This window comes from Microcaecilia unicolor, chromosome 14 (genome assembly GCF_901765095.1).
Source record: "Microcaecilia unicolor chromosome 14, aMicUni1.1, whole genome shotgun sequence".
Lineage (NCBI taxonomy): Eukaryota > Metazoa > Chordata > Amphibia > Gymnophiona > Siphonopidae > Microcaecilia > Microcaecilia unicolor.
Genome location: NC_044044.1, coordinates 24,112,454 through 24,135,390, shown reverse-complemented (window position 1 = coordinate 24,135,390; position 22,937 = coordinate 24,112,454). Strand labels below are relative to the sequence as shown.

General features: G+C 41.5%; 2 protein-coding genes across 2 annotated transcripts; both read right to left on the bottom strand.

The window, feature by feature from the left end:
- Positions 1-3,453: 3,453 nt before the first annotated feature.
- LOC115457969 (olfactory receptor 11H6-like) lies at positions 3,454-4,377 on the bottom strand. The gene has a single exon (XM_030187699.1). It carries the CDS (start codon positions 4,375-4,377, stop codon positions 3,454-3,456), a length of 924 nt encoding a protein of 307 aa, XP_030043559.1.
- A 16,443-nt stretch (positions 4,378-20,820) lies between these two features.
- LOC115457968 (olfactory receptor 11H6-like) lies at positions 20,821-21,744 on the bottom strand. The gene has a single exon (XM_030187698.1). The coding sequence runs from the start codon at positions 21,742-21,744 to the stop codon at positions 20,821-20,823; it is 924 nt and encodes a 307-aa protein (XP_030043558.1).
- Positions 21,745-22,937: the final 1,193 nt, after the last annotated feature.

The following is a 22,937-nucleotide window of genomic DNA, read 5'->3' as shown; positions in this document are numbered from 1 at the left end:
CGGAAGGGTAGGTGTTCTGTGGTTTTTCGGATGTGTCGAGGTATGGCGTTCCAGAGTTGGCTGCCTATGATAGAGAAGTTGGATATGTAGTAGGTTTTGTATTTGAAGCCTTTGCAGTTAGGAAGATGAAGATTGAGATATGTTCTAGATGTTCTGGTCCAGTTCCTGGCTGGAAGATCGATCAGGTTGGACATGTAGCTTGGAGATTCGCCATTGAGGATCTTGTGGATCATTGTGTGGGTTTTGAAGTTTATACGTTCCTTGATTGGGAACCAGTGAAGTTTTTCACGAAGTGGTGTTGCGCTTTCGAATCGTGAATTGTCAAAAATGAGTCTGGCTGCTGTGTTTTGGGCGGTTTGGAGTTTATTCATAATTTGGGCTTGGCATCCGATGAAGATGCTGTTGCAGTAGTCGGCATGGGTGAGCACTGTGGATTGTACTAGATTTCGGAAAGTTTTCTGTGGAAGGTATGGCTTCACTCTTTTCATATAAATTCCCAAATGCAAATTGGAACAAATTCTTTCATCCCCCATCTTATCTTTTTCCTAACCTCACACCCTTCCATATATTTCTCAGAAATGGTCAAAATTTGTTAAGACTACTGTGCTTCTGTATCAACTCTGTATTCAGCCTTCTTCAGTCAAATTTTTGGGTTTCACTGCTAAGATGCAGATGATTTTTGTTGGAAGATTGGCGAAAGAAAGACTTATTTGAATTTTGTCCCTTGAGATTTTGTATTTGGTGTTTGACACCCATAAGATGTAGTACAGATCAGTGTTGTAAGGCCAAGAACATGATCCTGAAATCTGCTAATCTGTTGCCTTAGATAAACCTCTGGTGGATGTTTTTATAAATTCAATAACTTTTCACAGGATTCTATATCTGTCGAAAAATACTTTTTATTGAATTTAACCAATTTCATATCTTTCATGAAATAAATGATACACCTCAACACTTGCAAACAGAAAAATTGTTGAGTTTTATTTTATATTTATGAGATGACATTTTTAAGAAAGACATTCTGAATCTAGGAGTATAAAATTCATCTCCTAAAGGGATACAGCCTTCAAAGACTTGAAGCTGTCAGGGCAAACAGATCTAGAGAATTTGAAACAAAATACAGGATAAATAAAATTAAAACAACATTTATTTTGGATAGTATATTAGGCAATTACAAAAGGAACATAGCCACAGTTAGGTAGTAGAATTTACATATGCATGCCACATACACATTTAAATACCATTTCAGAAAGCTTTCTGTTGACACATGGAGGGGCATTTTCGAAAGGGACGTCCATGTTTTGATTTCGACATCCTCGCAAAACGTCCTGATCTAGGGACGGGGAAACCCATATTTTCAAAACAAGATTGACATCCATCTTTCATTTCGAAAATACCGTCAGGGACGTCCAAATCCTTAAATTTGGTCGTTCCTAGACTTGGTCGTTTCTGATTTTCGGTGATAATGGAAACCAAGGATGTCCACCTCAGAAAAGACCAAATGCAAGCAATTTGGTTGTGGAGGGAGCCAACATTTGTAGTGCACTGGTCCCCCTGACATGCCAGGACACCAACCGGGCACCCTAGGGGGCACTGCAGTGGACTTCATAAATTGCTCCCAGGTATATAGCTCCCTTACCTTGTGTGCTGAGCCCCCAACCCCCCCCCCCCACCAAAACCCACTACCCACAACTGTACACCACTACCATAGTGTCATGGACCTGAGTATGATATCTGAGGCTGGTATAGAGGCTGGCAATCAATAATTTGAAAGATATTTTTTGAGGGTGGGAGGGGGTTAGTGACCATGGGGGAGTAAGGGGAGGTCATCCCCGATTCTCTCCAGTGGTCATCTGGGCATTTTGGGCACCTTTTTGTGCCTTGGTTGTAAGAAAAACATGACCAGGTAAAGTCGTCCAAGTGTTCGTCAGGGACGTCCTTGTTTCTTTCGATTATGGGTCAAGTGTTAGGCACTCCCAAGCCCCGCCTTCGCTACACCTCCAACACGCCCCCTTGAACTTTGGCCGTCCCTGCGTCAGAAAGCAGTTGGGGGCGTCCAAAATCGGCTTTTGGTTATACTGATTTGGACGACCCTGGGAGAAGGATGTCCATCTTCCGATTTATGTCGAAACATGGGCGTCCTTCTCTTTTGAAAAGGAGCCCAATAGAGATCCAGACCTTACTGAAATTTCAAGAGGAGAGGGTTAAGTTGTGGCTTGGGCTGGAGTAATATCAGCATGTCTATTCAACATTTTACAAGAGGAACATATGTATGTGGGAAAAATTTCAATATCGGGGTTTACACCAGCTCTAAGATTTTAAAAGTTATCATTTTGGCCAGGGCTTTAAGGGACCCTTTTACCAAGCTGCGGTAAAAATGGGCCCCGCGCTAGAAACAGAGAATGTTTTTGCTATGCACCGAGGCCCCTTTTAACATAGAGGGTAACTAGGCCAAAAAAAGAAATGCCCATGTGGTAAGTTTGCACTTTCTATGTGGCCATTTCAGGAGGGAACACTTACCGCCACCCATTGAGTTGGTGGTAAGGGCTCCTGCGCTAACCCGGTTGTAAAAATATGTAAATAAATTTCCATAGCACCATAAATGGCACGTGCTGTGGCCTGGCAGTTCCTGGTAGGCGTGCCACAAGCCTAATTCCACACGCCAAACCTTCAGTAAAAGGTCTTCTAAATGAGGGCTGAAGGGAGCCTCTTAATCCCATGTAGTTAATTAATGCCTCCAAAACAAAACCAAGTTAAAACTGAGGCCTCGCCGCTTAACTGGTAGAACTTACATGTATAGCTTTGCAAAATGGGGTAGCTATTTCAATACAAAAGTTATGGAATTGCCACCTAAACATGGATACTGCTGGGGCAGTGTCATTAATTTGTTCAGTATGTATACTTGTAAAATGCTTCTCTTATCTCACATGATTTGATTTGATTTATTTGATATACTACGTTTACGCCTAAGGGCACCGAAGTGGTTTACAATGCTACAATTACACAATTCAACATGTACACATACAAAATAATTTTGATGCTGAATCAGCCAATTCAATACAGAATAACCCAATCTTAACTGTATTGTTGTCCAAAACTGTTGACATAACGCCAAGTTTTCACAGCCTTACGAAATTGTAAATAATTAACCAAACACCTAACATCTTCAGGCAACCGGTTCCTCAATGAAGGTCTAGAATAACATGAAGGCAAAACACATATACTCTTGTAGGTATTTTAGAAACGTATCTACAATGGCAGTCTCTTTCTAAAATGCTAGTGCAATTGAGCATGCCCAGACCTGGACATCTCAATTCTGTGTTCACGCAAAATGGGCTTTATTTGTTATAAATGGATGTCCTGAATCCTGACTGCCTTTTGGGAACCCAAAACTGATTTGAGAATCATGTTACTAAATATAGATTTAATATACACAAAGAAAGGAATACGTTATTATAATTTCATTGCCTTCTTCACTGCCTCCAGGGCCTCCTTGTTCCTGAGAGTATAGATTACTGGATTCAATAGAGGAGTCACAACTGTGTAGAACACAGCTATTACCTTATCTATAGGAAATGGGTGGTTTCCCGATGGTCTAATATACATATACATAACACAGCCATAAAAAATGGATACCACAGTGAAGTGGGAGGCACAAGTAGAGAAGGCCTTAGAGCGCCCAGATGAGGATGGGATTTTTAATATGGTTTGTATAATGAAAGCATATGAGACGAAGGTAAAGACAAAGGTAGTGAAGACCAACAGTGCGATGTATAATGTAATGGTCAGTTCTGTTCTCAAGTACCTCACACAAGAGAGTTCCAGCAGAGGTCCTGGATCACACAGGAAATGATTAATCTTATTTGGGCCACAGAATGGCAACTTGGATATTGTTATAACAAGAAACGAAGCCCAGCAGAATGCGAAAATCCAACAAGATGCAATAAAGATATAGCATTTGTTATTGCTCATTAAGGTATTGTAGCGGAGAGGGTGGCAGATGGCTAGATATCGATCATAACCCATGACGGTGAGAAGCAAATGCTCGGTTGCACCACAGCTGAAGAAGAAATAAAATTGTGTGAAGCAACCTTTGAAAGAAATAGAGTTAATTTTAGATAGCAAGCCAGAAAGCATTTTCGGGATAGTGGTGGTTGTGTACCAGATTTCGAGAAAAGACAGATTGCCGAGGAAAATGTACATGGGTTTGTGGAGCGAAGTGTTAGACCATACCAACACGATGATGGCTATATTTCCAATCAATATGAGAGAGTAAAGCAGTAGGAACAGTGTAAAGAGAGCAGCCTGTGAACCTTTACTGATGGTGAGCCCATAAAGAATAAATTCATTCACTTCGGTTTGGTTTCCTCCTTCCATCCTTCCGATGTTTAACCTGAAAAAAGTAAGAAAGGCTTATTCACTGATGCAGTTAAGTGTTGGTTGATTTTACTAGCGTGTGTTAAGTGAATAAAGCACAATTTATTCAAAATATCACACAAAATCACGCATGAGATAGATTTGCATGCAGTGAAAGCAGTGCTATTTTCTGGACTGCTTGTTGTGTACTTTGACCCTCTCTGTTGTATGTTGTTAAATTAGGCATGGACCAGGTGTATTGTATAACAACACGCATAGATTTTAGGAATGCCAATTCTATGCCTATGGCCACGCCCTCTATGCAACTTAGAATTTACACGCATCACGTTACAGAATATGCTTAGGGCTCCTTGTTCTAAGCAGTGGTAAGCCCAATGCGGGCTTACCGCTCGCTATTTAGCAAGTACCACTGGGCTACTGCAGCAGCCCGGCGGTACTTCCCAGCCCTACCGCACCGCCATTTCTGTTGCTATGCAAATTTGTAGCACCGGATAATACCCGGCAGTAATCGGGTAGTGCCGCAGGCTGCCTGGTTACCGCTGGGTTAGCACGGAAGCCTCAATGGGTGGCGGTAAGGGATCCCCCCCAAAATGGCCGCGCGGCAAGTGCTTTCCTTGCCGCCCGGCCATTTCCTGAAGGAAAGCGAGACCAGGCCTTTTACCAGCTGTGGTAAAAGGAGGCCTCGGCGTGCATGCAAACTATGCATTGACGCCAACGCAGGCCCCCTTTTGCCACAGCTTGATAAAAGGAGGCCTTAGACAGCTGTGCTCATATTCCAATTAGTGTCAACAATTGCTTGTTAATTGACAGTTATCGGAACTGATTGACTTGTTAACGGATTAAGTTGCAAACACAAATTCAGAATACGCAGGATGCAAAGAACAACTTGTAAAGAAACTTCAGACTGCCCAAAACACAGCAGCAAGACTAATCTTTGGTAAATCCAAATTTGAAAGTTCCAAGCCCCTTCAAGAGAAATTGCATTGGCTCCCAATAAAGGAACGAATTAACTTCAAAATCTGCACCCTAGTGCACAAAATTCTTTATGGAGACGCCCCGGGATACATGAACACCCTAATCAATCTTCCAACCAGGAATACATCAAGCACATCCCGTTCATTCCTTAATCTCCATTATCCTACCTGCAACGGCTTCAAATATAAATCCACCTACACTTCCTCCTTTTCCTTTATCAGCACCCAATTATGGAATGCACTGCCTAAAGCTGTCAAAACTACTCGAAACCATCTCAACTTCAGAAAATTACTCAAGACCAGCCTATTCGGGAAGACCTACCACCAGGATTTAACATAAATCCTAAAGTCCTTCAAAACAGCATATAAATGGACCATTTTGGACTCTCTTACCTTCCCACTTTTCCCCGTTTTACCTTGTTCTTTCTATCCTCTCTGACTTCCACAATATATTGTAATCGTATAACTACTGGACTGGCGATAACCTTTTCGGTTTATTGTAAGCCACATTGAGCCTGCAAACATGTGGGAAAATGTGGGGTATAAATGTGATAAATTCAGAATATGACCGGATTTGCGTGTGCAATTTAAGTCACACTCTATATAATCCAGGGAATTTTTTTTTTCAGCACTGATTTTTAGGCATGCTATATAGAACCTAGTCCTATCAAACATATAAACGGCGAGTGACCGTACTCGCCGCAAATGCGCAGTAGAGACCTTCTCTGCCCAGCCCCCACGTCAATACGTGATGACGGGGGGCGGAACAGGCAGAGAAGAAGAACGAAGGCCGACGTCGGCAGCTCAGCAGAGCTCAGTGCTGCGTGCCCGGACCCTGACCCTCGCTGTTTCAATAGCGGAGCGAGGGCCCGGCCGGGTGGAAGGTGGGTGGTGACGGCTCGGTGGGGGGGGCGCGAACTCGGAGGGGGAGGGGCAGCGGCGAACTCGGCGGTGGGGGCGGGCCTTTCAACCCCCCCTTCCTATAATAGCCCGTTTTTACGGGCTCAAAGTCTAGTTAGTATATAGATTAGATTATGGTAATGTTTTTATATGCAGGGATTTGAAGTAGTAATTTAAAGCACTTGCAAACTTTACAAAATTCAACACTCAGAGTTTTGGGGACTAAACTTACGTTTCAACACACAACTCCTTTAGTCTTACAATATCACTGGCTTCTTATGAAATATAGAATTAGCTTTAAGATTTTGAATTCTAGCTAACAGAACCTTTCATTTGAACCAACCAGATTATTTGGGTTCATTTGCAATCCCTTACACTCCAACCAGAACCTTGCGATCATTGCAAGACTTTCACATGATGCTTCCTCCTCCTTCTTAAGCTCATTGGGAAGTCATATATGAATTAGAGCCGAGGAAAGTTTTAGGAGGTTTAAGGTATTTTTAAAAATATATTATTGTCAGCTAGCATTTAGTATCTATTGGATGATAGCAGTGAGATTTACTAAGCTTCCAGAGAATAATGGTTTAGCATGCAGTAATGACTGTGTATGGTTGCTTCTGTCTGACTGAGTTAAATCTTTTCTATTCATTATATGGAGTTCTTTTCTTTCTTTTTATACACTTGCATTTTTAATGTTTTTTTTTTGTAATAAACATAAACATTCCATTGTTAAATGCAAATGATAAATACAGCACAGATAGATGAAGAGGAGATCTTCACCAAACCCCTCCCAGTTCATACTACAGTATATATTAAGAACATAGGTCCATCTTAATAATGGCTTATAGACTTTTTTTTTTTTTTTTTTTTTTTTTTTTTTTATAAATCCAACCCTTTTTTAAACCCTGCTAAGCTAACTGCTTTTACCACATTCTCTGGCAACAAATTCCAGAGTTTAATTACCTATTGAGTGAAGAAATATTTTCTCTGATTTGTTTTAAATGTACTACTTAGTTGTTTCTTTGCATGCCCCCTAGTATGGGCAGCTGAAGAGTACATCTTCGTTTAAGCTTAATTAAAATGACCGATTTAATAAAAAACAGCAGAAAAATGGATTAAAAATCATAATGAAAAATACAAAGCAACAGCTCCAGGAAATGGTTAGAATTATATTAGGATGGATCTGACAATTCCTGCTGCTTCAAGTGTCCCAAACTAAAGAACGTTAAAAATGCAACGTGAACTTGGAACCCTACGGAAGTAATGTACTTAGGAAACTGACAATTGTGTTCAATCATGGTGCGTAAGTTGAAAGAAATTGGGGAAAAATAGCTTTAAATACAATGCAGAAAAAGAAATTGTTCTAATTCTGTGTGAGCGTTTTGTGTTGTGTGGTTTGTGATTGCCTTAATTAAAACACTGATACTTGCTCTGGCTTTCGAATAAGCACCATTACACTTAGCTTACCTTATGGTTCATATCATGGAATAGTTAAGCTAAGCTTAGGAAGGAATAGATTTCATTTAATCACAATTGTGTTCTACAGAATATGATAAAAAAAAGATCATACTCATTTCTTTTGCAAATATAATCACGCAAACGTACACTTCAAAGGAAAATTGAGAACTCTCATAAAATAATAAGAACAAAGAAATTCTATCCACAATATAAACTACTCTCAATATTAACACCTATAAAACCGCAGCAAGGAAATATATAAAGAAGAAAACATTAGGAAAATAAATTCCTCATAAGGAAATAGGCAATAGATTCTGCACAGTCAGAGCAAGACAGGTCATTTTAGAGACTCCCTAAATTCAAGACCACTCAGAAGCCTATCTATTGCAGCAAGAAAGTGATTTGTGATTGCCATGTTAGTCCAATGTAAGGAAATAAAAGTGTTATGAGGAAAGGCTAAAGCGGCTAGGGCTCTTCAGCTTGGAGAAAAGGCGGCTGAGGGGAGATATGATAGAGGTCTATAAAATAATGAGCGGAGTTGAACGGGTAGATGTGAAGCGTCTGTTCATACTTTCCAAAAATACTAGGACTAAGGGACATGCGATGAAGCTACAATGTAGTAAATTTAAAATGAATCGGAGAAACTTTTTCTTCACTCAACATGTAATTAAACTCTGGAATTTGTTGCCAGAGAATGTGGTAAAGGCGGTTGGCTTAGCGGAGTTTTAAAAAGGTTTGGACGGCTTCCTAAAGGAAAAGTCCAAAGACCGTTATTAAATGGACCTGGGGAAAATCCACTATTTCTGGGATAAGCAGTATAAACTGTTTTGTACTTTTTGGGGATCTTGCCAGGTATTTGTGATCTGGATTGGCCACTGTTGGAAACAGGACACTGGGCTTGATGGACCTTTGGTCTTTACCAGTATGGCAATACTTATGTACATGTACAAGTTCTAAGTGATACCTTCTTTACTGAACTAAAATGTATTTGTTTAATGGTATCAGCTGCAACTTGGTTGCTCACCCTTTATCATTGACTCCCTCCAGTCTAAAATTCTTATTCTTACATGTAAGGCTTTTCACTCTAGGTCCCCTTATAATCTGGCAGCTGTCACAATACCCTATGCTCTACCAAGACTGCTTTGATCTTTGATTGTTCACCAACTGTGCATCCCGTCTCCTATGGATGCTCTGCTTGAATCAAGGAGACACGCTCCATTTTCTATCTAACTCCATCTCTGTGGAATGCTTTACCATCGCAGGTGTGTCTACTACTACTTATCATTTTTAAAGTGCTACTAGATGTACGCAGCACTGTAGAGTTGCCCTACCCCAAATTTCTCCCAGCCCTTAAAACTCACCTTTTCCAAACTGCATTTGGAACTGCTACAGCGATTGGCAGTGGGATGGTTAGGGTTCACTGATCCACCGTTAGTTAAAACTACCCTCTTACATTTGTTTGTTTGTTGTTGTTTTTTTTGCATGCATAAGTGAATGTTTCTTTCCTATCATTTTGGTGTTTCTTTCTGTTTTTTATTTGTGTTGGTTTTATCTATTGATTGTAAACCATTCTGTGATGCTTATAGTAAATCTAAATAAACCGTAAACCATAATATAGGATTAAATTGCTCTCGTCTATGTGGTAAGAGGAGGATAGGTAGAGATTCAAAAACATTACAAACATACCCTAAACAATACAGTAAAACATATTGTAGACATTTCATTTTAATGGTCAAATGAGTCATCTTAGAAGGCAGCTGACTTTGCAAATTTTTAGAATACTTTTATGTAGTGGATCTCATAAAGTATTTTTGGAGAACTTTTTGATCTATTCCTTCTCTCTCTCTCTCTCTCTCTCTCTCTCTCTCTCTCTCTCTCTCTGTCTCCCTCTGTTTGTTTGCCTGCCTGTCTCTCTCTTATTGCTGCAGACAGAACAGTAATAGAGAGAACATCTTTTAGGACAGTGACAGAATGAAATTGACTGTCCTGGATGTAAGGTCACCAGTGCTCTACATCTGTAAACAAAAAAGGTTTGTTTTTTGGAATGGGACAGGAAAAGGATATGCAGTAAAACTGAAACCAGTGTGCATCTAAAACCGGCCTGAGTCTTTAATGCCACCCATTGATCTAGTGGTAAGGGCTTACACGCTACACCCGAGGTGACTGGTCGACGCATGCCGGCTGCCGATTACCACTGGAAACGGTGCGTGTGGGAGGAAATAAATAAACGAATCATCCAGACATTATGGGCATTCACCAAATCTTAACTTACCGCCAGCGGGGCGTGCTGGCCTGCCGGTTGTCTCATTTTGGGTGCGTGCTGTACGTACATAGAGCCTACCACAGGTTAATAAAAGGTCCTCTCAATGCATGCTAAAACAATTTAACACTTGTAAACCTTCAAATGAATGTGTGTAAAGATAATTATCACTGATTCTTTTGTTTTAAAATTAAAATGGGAAAAAAACTACAAACAAACCAAAAATGAGGTGTAATTTTTGGCTCTTTTCTCAGACGTTGTGGATTCATTTGAAGCCAAGGCTCCAGTTTTGTTTTCGTTTTAGCTCTTTATTGTAATACCACTGGAAATGTTATTGTAATTAATCCTATTATTTATCACTTCTATAGTGTCGCTAGACATAAGCAACATAGGGGATCTTTTACAAAGATGTGCTAGCATTTTTAGCACGTGCTAATGATTAGCACATGCTAAATGCTAGAGACACCCATAGGAATATATAGGTGTCCATAACATATAGGGGTCCTTTTATCAAGGTGCGGGAAAAAGGGCCCTGAGATGGCAGCGGGGACCATTTTCCCCACGCATTAGGGCCCTTTTTTCTGCAGCGGGTAAAGGGAGACCCCAGCACACATGGCCATGGGGGTAAGAGAACTCTTACTGCAAGGCCATGCGACGGGGAGCCCTTATTGCCACTCATTGAGGTGGCGACAAGAGATCCCATGCTAATCCGATTACCACTGGGTTACCAATGTGCAAACCATTTCGGGGGGGGGGGGGGGGTCTTTTTCCCTCAGAAATGGCATGCACTCAGGGTGGGACGACCGCCGGCGTCCATGTTGGGCCAGTGGCAGTCTCTAAAGAGCGAGTGGTAAGCCTGCGTTGGGCTTACTGCCACTCTGTAGAAGGTCCTCTTCGTACATGCTTATTTTTAGCGTGCCCTAAAAACGCTGGTGCACCTTTGTAAATGGGGCCCATAGCGCACATATACATGAGAGGGAATCCTTGTTGAAAAGAATCTTGCAATCTATTCTAGATAAACAGACAGGGCAAACTATGCTACTTACTTTGAGTGAATCTCCAAGACGTAATGAAGTATTTGACTATTGTCTCTTCAGCTCTGCAAAGCAGAAACTTACAACACAGCCTTTCATCTCTCACCTCACTAACTTAGAGCTCACGTTCACGTTGAGACTCGCCTTCTTTCTGTGCAACTCAAAAGACAGTGGCGTTCTCCATCCCATCTATATAAAGGGGTACATCTCTTGCAGCATGCCAATACCCAGGGAGAATAAACAGCAAGCCTTACATCATTATCATTAAAGAATCCTGAACTTTTTGAAGACGTGCTGGGCCCAGCGGAGGTCATTAATAGTTCTGTAATTAAGTGCATTGATTAACACAGAAAATATTTTTTTAAGTATCTTTCCATTTCAGTTGTGTGTGACAGGATAGAATGTAGCTGTTGAAGATTAGTATTTAATTTATGCTAACGTAACGTTGGTACAAGAACTAGGTTGAATCCAAAATTTTGGAAAAAAAATATTGCATTGTCAATCCACTTGAATATTTAGTAATACAGATTAACCATATTCAACAAGTATGGGGTGGGGGGAGTCATAAATGTTATATTTATTTGTTTTGTTTTATTGTAATTGTCAGTGTAGCACCCACTTCAGGGCATTCCTAGATCTGTGGCCCAACCTAGCTGTAGCCTCCCGAGGGCAGTCTCTGTCAATTCCTTACTGGTGCTCAGTGCCTCCACCTGGGGAAAAAAAACTGTTATTAAATGGACTTGGGGAAAATCCACTATTTCTGGGATAAGCAGTATAAAATGTTTTGTACTTTTCGGGGATCTTGCCAGGTATTTGTGATCTGGATTGGCCACTGTTGGAAACAGGATGCTGGGCTTGATGGACCTTTGGTCTTTCCCAGTATGGCAATACTTATGTACTTATGGGTGGGATTACCTTTTTCTCCTCCCAGGAAAAATCCAGAAAGACCACTGTGAACAGGGCTGGCTAATATTTTTGTTTAATTATTATTATTTACATTTTCAATATTACAATTACAGGAAACAAGCCTCCAATTTTACATTCATAAATAAAGTAAAACAAGGAAATAAAAATAAACACAGAATAATTCAATGTTACAATTAGCCCACAAAAATTGGAAATAAGGAGCCAAGAAAAGGAAAATTCAAACTATAGGAAAAAATGCATTAAACTAAGTAAGAAGACATCCTCCACTTAAACCCACCAGTCAACCCTCAACAGTGAATTTTATGTTTAAATCTTTTTTATTGATGACTAATCCAACTCAAACACAAAAATACAACCTTCCGAATACAACTCGTCATCTGTCATATACATTTCTCCCTCAACCCCCCACCCCCACCCCCCTACCCTCCTTCCCTTACCTAAGTATCATATCTAGTATCTGGTTACACTTGTAACTATGTATTCAACAAATAACTTCTTGCATTAGGGGGCAGAGACATTAGGAATGGAGACCATCTTAGCAAGTATCTATCCAAGTCCTGTCAGGGTTGATCCCTGAGGGCCAGCTTCTCCATCCTGAGTAAACACACCATCTGAGTACGCCATAGTATCATCGAGGGTCCTTTAGTTGTCAACCAGTCTATTAGTATAGCCTTCTTTGCCATCAAGATAGCACGTTTCACAAAGTCCGTGTATCCATTAGGTCTGTTTGCTCCCAATGCCAATCGTCCAAACAACAGTGAATTTTAAACGTTAACCCTCAACTCTTCTTTCACCAAAATAAAGTCCGATTTAGGATCTATAAAGAAATAACTCTTACCTTCTAATAACAAAGCACATTGACAAGGAAATGTTAACACAAAATTCATACCCAGAGCCAAAGCTTTGGGATGTAGAACCAGAATTCCTGGTGCCTCTTTTGCGTATCTCTAGACAAATCTGGGGAAATACGTACTTTATATCCTAAACATATCTCATTCATAAAACAAAAATACAAACAAAGAATATTATTCCTATCTGGTTCTAAAGCAAAAGTTACCAACAAGGTTGTTCTTTGGGTAACGACTTCAAGCGATGACTCAAGAAACTCTGTTAAGTTCATTTGATCTTTCTGATGACTCCCTAAAGTCTTCGCATTACCCAACATTAAATATTGTGCCTGAACAAGTCTCTGGAGGAATTTTCAAAACCTCAGTGAAATACTTTAGTATCATATCAGATGGTAAAATCAGAGGGGGCTTGTGAAAATTCACAAAGCTACGATTTTTCCTTATGATTTGATTTTCCAGATATTCAACCTTCTTAAAATAATACAACTTATCCTTCAACACAGTCATATTAGTAACCTGAAGGTCAGTTAGTCCCTGCTGGGGTTCAGGCTTACCAGCCCTCAAGAGGGCTCTGCAACCATCAGTAACAGGATTCCTCACTAGAAGGCTACCTCTGCTTTTCTCTGAGGCAGTAACCATGAAACATGGACTACGTTGGTTGCTGGTCCTTTGATAAATGAGAATTTCGAGAAAAAGGTCAGAGAGGTGAGTCATGAGCTGTCAGAGTTGAGCTCATGTGAAATGAGCCACCACTGAGGGCTTGAGAAGTTAAATTTAAAACTCTAAAAATTATTTAAATATGAATATTACAGTTCCATAAGCAGCACACAATTATTGTTATCAACAATCTTTATGCTGGAGCAGTATTGCAGGTGATTGTCATTACCTCTGTTTTTAAGTACTGGACCAATATAAGTTACATAGCCGAAAGCAAGCATATTCCAGTTAATACATTCAAAATAAAACCTGTTAGTCTACCTTTTTTGTCTGAACATTTTATTTTTCCATCATATTGTCCTACCCTTATCCCTTATTGTCCTGTCTGTCTGCCCTGATTTAGATTGTAAGCTCTTTTGAGCAGGGACTGTCTTTTCTTCATGTTCAATTGTGAAGCGCTGCGTACGGCTGGTAGCGCTATAGAAACGATTTGTAGTAGTAGTAGTATATTTGTCCTAGTTTTTCTTTTCTGCCTGTCTTTTGCTAACTCTCTTTCCAGTGGCTGCTGTCCATTTGTCTTTTCTCCTCCCTCTTGATTGTTCTGTTCCCTGGCTATAAATATCTCTGATCTATTGCGCTTCCTTTTTTTTTTTTTTCTTTTCTACCACAAATTTCACCCTTTTTCTCACCCTTCTCTTTCTTTATACTTTTCAGCCACCTATCAATTTTCCATCTCTTTCTCTTGTGCACTAGGACTCTCATTTCTCGTATCATTCCGTCCCCAGCTTCCTAATCCCTTTCATCTACTCCCCATTACCATATTTCTTCTCTCTGTACTGTTTACCCTCTATACTGGCTATCCTTCGCTCACTCATATCCTTGTCACCTGCACCCCCTTGGCCTCTCCCACATGATTTCACTATTTCTAATATATACTCTCCCTCTCCTCTTTTAGCCCAGCACCTCATCTTCCTCTCCCTCCCCCACCTTTGCAGCTTATATCTTCCTGTCCCAGTGGTGCAGCCACAGTTGAGCTGGGGCTTACCCAATCTGGACTCAGGTCCACCCAAGATTATGACACTCTTGCCTTGGCTGGTGGGGATCCCTAAGCCCCACCTGCTGAAGATCTCCTCTTCCAAGCAGCAGCCAGTAGCACTTTCACCAAGCTGATGCTGACACTGGCCCCTCTGTGTTAGCGACAGCCTAGATATAGTGTGACCGACTACCACTTGGAAGAGTACTGGCTGTCTGAGGAGCTGTCCAGCTGATTGGGCTTGGGGATTTCTGGAAGCTCAGGTATTTCATATTTTGAGTTTATGGGGAGAAAGGGTGGAGAGTACATAAGTACATAAGTAGTGCCATACTGGGAAAGACCAAAGGTCCATCTAGCCCAGCATCCTGTCACCGACAGTGGCCAATCCAGGTCAAGGGCACCTGGCACGCTCCCCAAACGTAAAAACATTCCAGACAAGTTATACCTAAAAATGCGGAATTTTTCCAAGTCCATTTAATAGCGGTCTATGGACTTGTCCTTTAGGAATCTATCTAACCCCTTTTTGAACTCCGTCAAGCTAACCGCACGTACCACGTTCTCCGGCAACGAATTCCAGAGTCTAATTACACGTTGGGTGAAGAAAATTTTTCTCCGATTCGTTTTAAATTTACCACACTGTAGCTTCAACTCATGCCCTCTAGTCCTAGTATTTTTGGATAGCGTGAACAGTCGCTTCACATCCACCCGATCCATTCCACTCATTATTTTATACACTTCTATCATATCTCCCCTCAGCCGTCTCTTCTCCAAGCTGAAAAGCCCTAGCCTTCTCAGCCTCTCTTCATAGGAAAGTCGTCCCATCCCCACTATCATTTTCATCGCCCTTCGCTGTACCTTTTCCAATTCTACTATATCTTTTTTGAGATACGGAGACCAGTACTGAACACAATACTCCAGGTGCGGTCGCACCATGGAGCGATACAACGGCATTATAACATCCACACACCTGGACTCCATACCCTTCCTAATAACACCCAACATTCTATTCGCTTTCCTAGCCGCAGCAGCACACTGAGCAGAAGGTTTCAGCGTATCATCGACGACGACACCCAGATCCCTTTCTTGATCCGTAACTCCTAACGTGGAACCTTGCAAGACGTAGCAGGGCTTGGTGGCAAATTCCAGCGCCGGCTGGCACAAAATTGACTGTCTAGCTATGACCCTGCCCTGTCCCTTTAACACCCAGCATCTTCCTGACCCATCTCTCTTTCCTCCCTGCCTCCTGTTGTCCAGTATCTCTCACTTCATCCTCTCCACCCTGTGGTCAAACAGCTCTCCCTCTCTATTTCTTCCCTCCATTCTACCAGGGGCGTAGCCAGGCAACAGATTTTGGGTGGGCCTAGGCAAGAATTGGGTGGGCACCAAGTTTCCCCCCCCCAAAAAAAAAAATATCTCAGCTGGTGGGAAAACGCTTCTTTCCACCTTGGCAGTCTGCAGCAGGCATGTGCTGAAAACTGAGCATGCACAGATGCCAATATCGTGGAGAGTTGCGTTTTCGTTACCATCAGGAGGAAGTCTTCAGCTGGCAGAGCTTGAGATCCCCACTAGCTACCACTAAATGTGTGCTACTGTTGGGTGGGCCCCGGCCCACCCAGGCCCAACTGTGGCTACGTCACTGCATCCTACTGTCCACCACCTTTCTCTCCCTTCCCCTCCCCCCGGTCCCTAGGACCAGCATTTTTTTCCTTCAGTCCCTGGTCCAGCATTCCCCCTTTTCTATAAAAACTCCCCCTCTATCCATCATTTCTTGCTTCGGTTCCCTCCTTCACCCTGTCTGGAATTTTCAGCTTTTTTTTTTCAACACCCTCATCTACCTTGAAACAGTTCCAGGGGACTATGCGGTCCAGCTTCTCATTTGCTTCTCCCCATCCCAGTCTGGCATCTTCCTTTTCCTGGTTTACCTTAAAACTAATTTTCCTTTACAAGAGATCACAGGCACAGCAATTATTCAGATACACTGTGTCTGCTGGCCTCTGAGCTTCCCCTTTGCCATGTTACAGCGAGGCAGAAACAGGAAGTTGCTTCAGAGGGAACGCTCCAAGGCCAGCACACATACCATATTTAAATCTCTGCTGTGCCTGTGATCTCTTGCTAAGGAAAATGAGTTTTAAGGTAGATCAAGAAGGGGAGGGGAAGGGAGTCAGATACCAGACCAGGGCCGGGAGAAAAAAAGAGAGGCTGAACTACTGGGGCTGTGGGGTCCAGTGCAGCTGCCCTGTTTGTGCCCCTTAACACTGTCCCTGGATTCTATTCTACTTTATTTTTAGAAATAGCGTGCTATAGTTTTTAAAATAAATACATAAATCTAGAATTTGATAAGCATACCTCTTCCAAACTGGATCTCAATAAGGTTTGCATATTATAATGTATTATGAGGTTGCCCAGCCCTAAGGGGCTTTTCCACTAAAGTATGGTTCATTTTTGCAGTTTCTGTGGATATTAGGACAAACTATAGTGTAGGAAGTACAAAGCTGGTTTGGTAAATACAGGGGGTGAGACCAGGATTCCTCCAAATATTACTATCCCTCTCCAGCCTCTCTTCCTCAACAAACCCCACTCCATGACATTGTTGCCCTGCTCCTAAAAGGCAAAGCCTGTACCCAATTTTCTTCCCTCCTATCCCCACTCCTCCGCCAGGAATCATCCACGGGTCATTCAAAGCTTAGCCAGTGATGCTGGGCTGCAGTAGTTCCTCCTCCACTATAGCACAGGTCAGCACCATCCTTGACAATGGCACCTCTTCCCCTAGCAGTAGTCTTGAAATACGGCACCAACTTGGCCAGCAACATCACTGGCTACAACTTGAACCACCCAGGAATGAATCCTGGATGGGGTTCAGGGTGGGATCAGGTAAGAATTGGGGAGCGGGGTTTGCCATTCAGGGTGAGGTGAAGACCGTGTAGTTGGGGTTTCATTGTCAGGGTGTAGGGGCTGAATAGGATTATTAATGTTTGTGGAGAAATCGTACATGTGGAGGGGTAGATTTTGAAACAGTGGGGGATGTTGAGGAGGTGTATCACCATGGGAATGACCCTCTAGATGTATTTATTGAAATTATCTCTTCAGCATCTCCAATACTTGTCTGTTAGTAGAACCCTAGAACTTACTGACGCCTCTTGTGACTGTGTTATTGCCAGTTGGGACAGCTAACATATGGTAATACCCCCCCCCCCCCCCGCATTTGCTAATTCTCAGACAAGACCACTCCTCACTCCACCCAGTCATGCCCATAACCTGGGTCAGTTTACTGCACAATGAACCCCACACTAGCTGTTCAACACAGCTTAGTAAAAGGGCCACTTTATGTGTCCTGTTTGTCTATAATAGGATGTAAGTTGTGTTGAGCAGGGACTGTCTCTTACATGTTTATGCACAGGGCTGTGTTCAAATCAAAATAAGTAATCATAGTAGTAGTAATAAGAAAACAAGCGACAGCAAATAAAGACCAAAATGGACTAGTCCAGTCTGGCAGGTGAGATTCTTTCCACTTTGGCCAGATAACCATATAAATTTCCATTTGCAAATTAACACCAAGTATCTCATGCCCCATTTGATCTTTTACTTGACCTCTTAACTTGTTATTGTCTACTTCATTCTATGTATTTCCCCAAATACAGGCATTTGTTAAGAATATTGGACTGTTAAAAGTGGCTGTGCCTTCTCTATCAACTCTGAAGATGAGAATCACAAGTTCATTGTTTTTATTCTTCTCTCATCAACGAAATAGTTTGGGTTCCACTGCCAAGAAGCATCCCTGAATGGTTTCCATGAAAAGTTGTGTCATAATTTGGCTCCTAATGACCCTGTGATCAATCTGCAAGAGTAAATACTGAGTCAACTACATTAAAATTATAAGGTGTTGGTTCCAGGTGGAGAATTGGCTAAAGGAAAACTCATTTGAAGTTTCTTCCATGGATTCTTGTATTAGATGCATCACACCCTTAAGTTGGGGCACTTAACAAGGATCTAGTTGTAGGGCAAAACGCATGTTGCTTAAATATCCATAGATGTTGCTTTAGATGAACCTCTGGGGGATTTTCATAAAGTCTATATGATATCGCTTAGTAATTTAAGATTGGCTTCATTTGATCTGGTTATTGTGACTTCAGGAAACTTTAACCATTTTTCCTTTGAATGAATCAATAAGATTATCTTATAGAACTCTCCATTTTATTATTCTTCAGTAACTGACTGTGGTCCATATTCAGAAAACACATTTCACTCATTTAGTCTGTAGAGAAACATTTTTATTGAATTGAACCCTTTCTATATTTTTCATTGAATAAATGATAGACATTTATAATGTGCTGGAGTTTTTAAGAAAGACATCTATTTGTTACATTTGTATCCCAAATTTTCCCACCTATTTTCAGGCTCAATGTGGCTTACATAGTACCGTGAGGTGATCACCTTTCCGGTATGACAAATACAGAGTGATATTATGGTATAATAAAGTGCATGTGTGACAGACACATAAGGGAATAGAAAGGAGGAAGCATTAAGTTCAGTCCAGTACGAGTATTAGTGTTATTGTGTTGCAGGATTCAGGAGTTTAAGTTGGGTCGTTACGGTATGCCTTTTTGAACAAGATAGTCTTTAGTGATTTCCAGAAGTTTGGTAGGTCAAACGTTGTTTTCGCGGCATTTGGTAGTGCGTTCCAGAGTTGCGCGCTTATATAGGAGAAACTGGATGCATAAGTTGATTTGTATTTGAGACCTTTGCAGCTTGGGTGGTGAAGGTTTAGGAATGTTCGTGTTGATCTTGTTGTGGAGTCTTTTACTAAGCTACGGTAGGCATTTTGAGCTCACGGTAGAAATCAGCTGGCAGTAAGTGCTGAGACGCCCATAGGAATAAAATGGTCGTCTCAGCATTTCCCGTCAGCTGATTTCTACTGCAAGCTAAAAATGATACTGCAGCTTAGTAAAAAGCTCCCTTTGAATCTAGCTGTATATTTATTTATTTATTTGTTGCATTTGTATTCCACATTTTCCCACCTATTTGCAGGCTCACTGTGGCTTACATTGATCCGTCATGGCGATCGCCATTCCAGAGTGAAAGATACAAGTGGTATTACATAAAGAACATAAGTGATATGGTAGAATTAAGTAAACAGGTATAAAGCGATCAAATTTGGAATAATAGATACAATGGTAATGCATTACAGTTCATATAATATATTAAAGTTCAGGCAGTGGGTCGATGCGGTATGCCTTGTAGAAAAGGTAAGTCTTCAGTAATTTCCGGAAGTTGATTAAGTCGCCCATTTTTTTTTCACGTTAAGTGGTAAAGCATTTCATAGCTGCATACTTATGTATGAAAAGCTAGATGCATGTGTTAATTTGTATTTTACTCCTTTGCAGCTGGGGAAGTGTAGATTCAGGAATGTGCGTGCTGATCTTTCAGTGTTCCTGGGTGGCAGGTCTATGAGGTCTAACATGTAGACTGGGGCATCTCCGTAAATGATTTTATGGACCAGGGTGCAGCTCTTAAATGTAATACGTTCTTTAAGTGGAAGCCGGTGTAGTGTTTCTTTCTTAAGGGTTTGGCACTTTCGTATTTTGTTTTACCAAATATGAGTCTGGCTGCAGTATTTTGGGCTGTTTGAAGCTTCTGTTTATTCATCTGTTACTGGATAAGGCCTTAACAGATTTGAAGCCATAAGGACAAGAAAGATCTAAAAAAAATAATTAAAAAGATAGGAATGTTCAATGCCATATTTGAGCATCCAGAATCCTCACTGGTCCTTACATATATTAAGTTTCACCGACTAGTGGATGTTTCAAGGACGTGTCCCCCAAGTTTAACTGCCTGCCATAAGTGCCGACAAAAGTCTTCACTGTCATCAAGATGTCTGCTAGTTGGTGAAACATGTTGGATAGAAGAACCCTCCACAGCCGACTCCATTCATTAAGCTAAGTTGACTATTATAAAGGAACAGCTACCATTTAAATACAGTAGTCTTGAAAGACTTTAGACGAAAGCTTTTTTCAAATATGAACACTATGATCAATGGTATGAAATCATTAAAACTTAATATAGAAGGACCAGTGATGATTATGGGTGCTCAAATACGGTATTGAAGTTTATTAGCCACTTGATCGCCATGCTGAGGTCCGCAAAACTTTCAAAAACTAATTAGGTGTGTTGATATGCAAGCTCAGACTGTTCATTGCTAGTGATATATATTATCTAGCTTGTGAAGCAAAAATACATTCTGCTGATTATTGTGATTTGTTATAATTTCATATCCTTATAGCCTGAATGCTGTAGCGTCCCCAGGATAGGTTTGAGATGCCCACATACTATATAAAATTAACAGGCAAATACATTCTCACAATCTTAACACCTTCTTCATTGCCACCAAGACCTCCTTGTTCCTTAAGGTGTAGATTACTGGATTAAGTAGAGGAGTCACAACCGTGTAGAACACAGCTATTACCTTATCTATGGGAAACGGGTGATTCCCTGAAGGCCTAATATACATATACATAACGCATCCAAAAAAAATGGACACCACAATGAGGTGGGAGGCACAAGTAGAGAAGGCCTTACGGCGCCCAGATGCGGACGGGATTCTTAATATGGTTTGTATAATGGAAGCATATGAGATGAAGGTAAATGAAAAAGTAATGAAGACCAAAAGGGCAATATATACAGTAAGGCCCACTTCTGTTGAATAGTACCTCACACAAGAGAGTTCCAGAAGGGGCCCTGGATCACACAGGAAATGATTAATCTCATTTGGTCCACAGAATGGGAATTTTGATATTAATATTACAGGAAACAAAGACCACAGAAATGCACCAATCCAGCATGAAGCAACAAAGAAGTAACATTTCTTATTGCTCATTAAGATATTGTAGCGGAGAGGGTGGCAGATGGCTAGATATCGATCATAACCCATGACGGCGAGAAGGGAACACTCAATTGCACCACAACAGAAGAAGAAATAAAATTGTAAGAAGCAACCATTGAATGATATAGAGTTAATTCTAGACAGTAGGCCGGAAAGCATTTTTGGAACAGTAGTAGTTGTGTACCAGATTTCAACGAAAGATAGATTGCCCAGGAAAATGTACATAGGTTTGTGGAGTGAAGTGTTAGAGCATACCAACATGATAATGGTTATATTTCCTGTCAACGTGAGAGTGTATATTACTAAGAACAGTGTAAATAGAACAGCCTGCAATCGCTCATTAATGGTGAGTCCATGAAGAATAAATTCTTTCACATAGGTTTGGTTTCCTCCTTGCATCCTGCCAAATGTTGAACCTGAAACACATAAGAAAAGCTAAAGCATTGGAAAGGAAAATTACTTCACTTATTTAGGGGACCTTTTAGTAAGTCGCATCAACCATTAACGCACACTTAATACTAGATTCTTTATATGAAGCTGTAAAAAGTGGCAGCGAAAAACATAGGCCTAGGCATTTTCTGTAAACTACACATGAAGTTAGATGCAGTTTATCGAATACAGCTAGGGCCTGTCCACACGACTAAATCTAGTCACGAGAATTTATGCCAAGTAAAACCTTGTGTAAATGCCGGCGGCTAAATTAGGCACGGAATGGGTGTATTCTATAAAAGTGCATGCGTTTTAAGGGTATGTTTATCACAGGGGCGCAGCCAGACTTCGGCGGGAGGGGGGTCCAGAGCCCGAGGTGAGGGGGAACATTTAGGCCCCCCCAGCGCCGCCGACCCCCCCCCCCCACCATTGTCACCCCCCCTCGCCGCCACCACCAACAACAACTTTGACCCCCCCCCGACGACGACCCTCTCGAACCCTCTCCCACCTCCAACCCTCCCCCGCCATCGCCTACGTTTGCTGGCAGGGGGCTTCAACCCCCGCCAGCCGAGGTCCTCTTCTTCCTTCGTTCTGTTTCTGAGTCTGACGCCCCCTTGAAGTTTGGCCGGCTCCGCGACGGAAAGCAGTTGAAGCCGTACAAAATCGGCTGTCAATTATACGGATTTGGCCGGGTTTAGGAGATGGCCGGCCATCTCCCGATTTGTGTCAGAAGATGGCCGGCCTTCTCCTTCGAAAATAAGCAGGATAGTTAAAAAAGTTGTCATGGTTATGGGTGGGTCGTGGGCCTTTCTAAAATCTATACATGTTGTTATAGAGTACATACGTTCTATACCTGATTTAGGTGTTGGGATTTACACCAGCCCCCCCGCCCCCCCCCTTTTTACAAAGCGCACTAGCAGTTGGTGGTGCGCTAATGCCGACGGACTGTGTTCTTGTTGCCGCACGGAAGCTTCTGGCATGGCTTTGTAAACAGATAGCAGGTTTTACTTGGCGTAATTGGCCACGACTAAATTTAGTTGCATGGACCGGAACTCAGCATAGTCTATAAACTGAATGGAAATTTAGGCTTATTCTGAGGCAGATTTCATTTTGGCACCAATTTTTTAAGCATGACATATAGAATCTAGTCCTTGGCTTAGAAC

Excerpts from the sequence above, each read along its gene's own strand:
- LOC115457968 (XM_030187698.1), bottom strand. The coding sequence starts at position 21,744 with ATGCAAGGAGGAAACCAAACCTATGTGAAAGAATTTATTCTTCATGGA.
- LOC115457969 (XM_030187699.1), bottom strand. The coding sequence starts at position 4,377 with ATGGAAGGAGGAAACCAAACCGAAGTGAATGAATTTATTCTTTATGGG.